Source organism: Vavraia culicis, assembly GCF_000192795.1.
Source record: "Vavraia culicis subsp. floridensis unplaced genomic scaffold supercont1.221, whole genome shotgun sequence".
In the NCBI taxonomy this organism is placed as follows: domain Eukaryota; kingdom Fungi; phylum Microsporidia; family Pleistophoridae; genus Vavraia; species Vavraia culicis.
The window spans coordinates 1-805 of NW_007360824.1; the positions used below are offsets into that span (position 1 = coordinate 1).

The 805-nt window shown below is 36.8% G+C and overlaps 1 protein-coding gene across 1 annotated transcript; it reads right to left on the reverse strand.

Annotated features, from left to right (window-relative positions):
* Positions 1-790, reverse strand: VCUG_02727 (uncharacterized protein; the record flags this gene model as incomplete). The annotated part of the gene is made up of 1 exon (XM_008077545.1): positions 1-790. A coding segment is annotated over one exon (790 nt), but the record flags the coding sequence as incomplete, so codon positions are not given.
* Positions 791-805: the final 15 nt, after the last annotated feature.

Consider the following 805-nt stretch of genomic DNA (forward strand, 5'->3'; position numbering starts at 1 on the left):
TAAGACGTTCAAGCGATGTAAAATCAATGTAAAGTGCAAGGCTTTGTATAAAACAATGGATTTCGGATGTAGTCCTCGATGTTTTATATTCGTTAATTTGATCATCACTGCACTCAATGAATAGTTCCTGTAATCGTATCTTATCTCTCTGTGCTTGTAAATTGATATTGATCGGTTGTGAACACCGTATTTTAAGTACTTCGAGAGATGGTATCGATAATAAAATACTGTTAAAATCATATAGGAACTGTGCATCAATCACCAAAACTTTCAGATTAATATTCGGTCGAGCAAGAGTCGACGGATTGATTTCGTGTTCAGTCATCAGATTTCTATCCATCGCATCCAGGTCAGTAATATTCAGTAGCTTGAGATTCATCGGCAGGTTATAAAGAAATTCGTTGGTGATGATTTTGGGGCATATTCGAAGAATTTTGAGATTTGACAACTTTCCAAGTGATTTACAATTATCAGCATCGATAGCAACAGACGTGAACTCTAGCTTCGAAACAGTATTCATCACTTTTTCGCTCAACACTGCTTTGAGAATAAGATTTACCACGATATTCGACATCTCAAGGAGGAATACGACCGGTTCTGTGTCCTTGATTTCTGAATATCTAAGTTCAAAATTCGGATCATTTTTGTAATTCTCGGTCGATACGATGTTCATCAACGATTCTTTGTGGTGTTCTCCAAATACTTTACTCATCATCCTAGGATATTTACTTTCGAATTCCAGGTGCTTTACTTCTTCAAGACCAGCCAGAATGGTTGTGATCACATCCATGCTGTGACAGATATT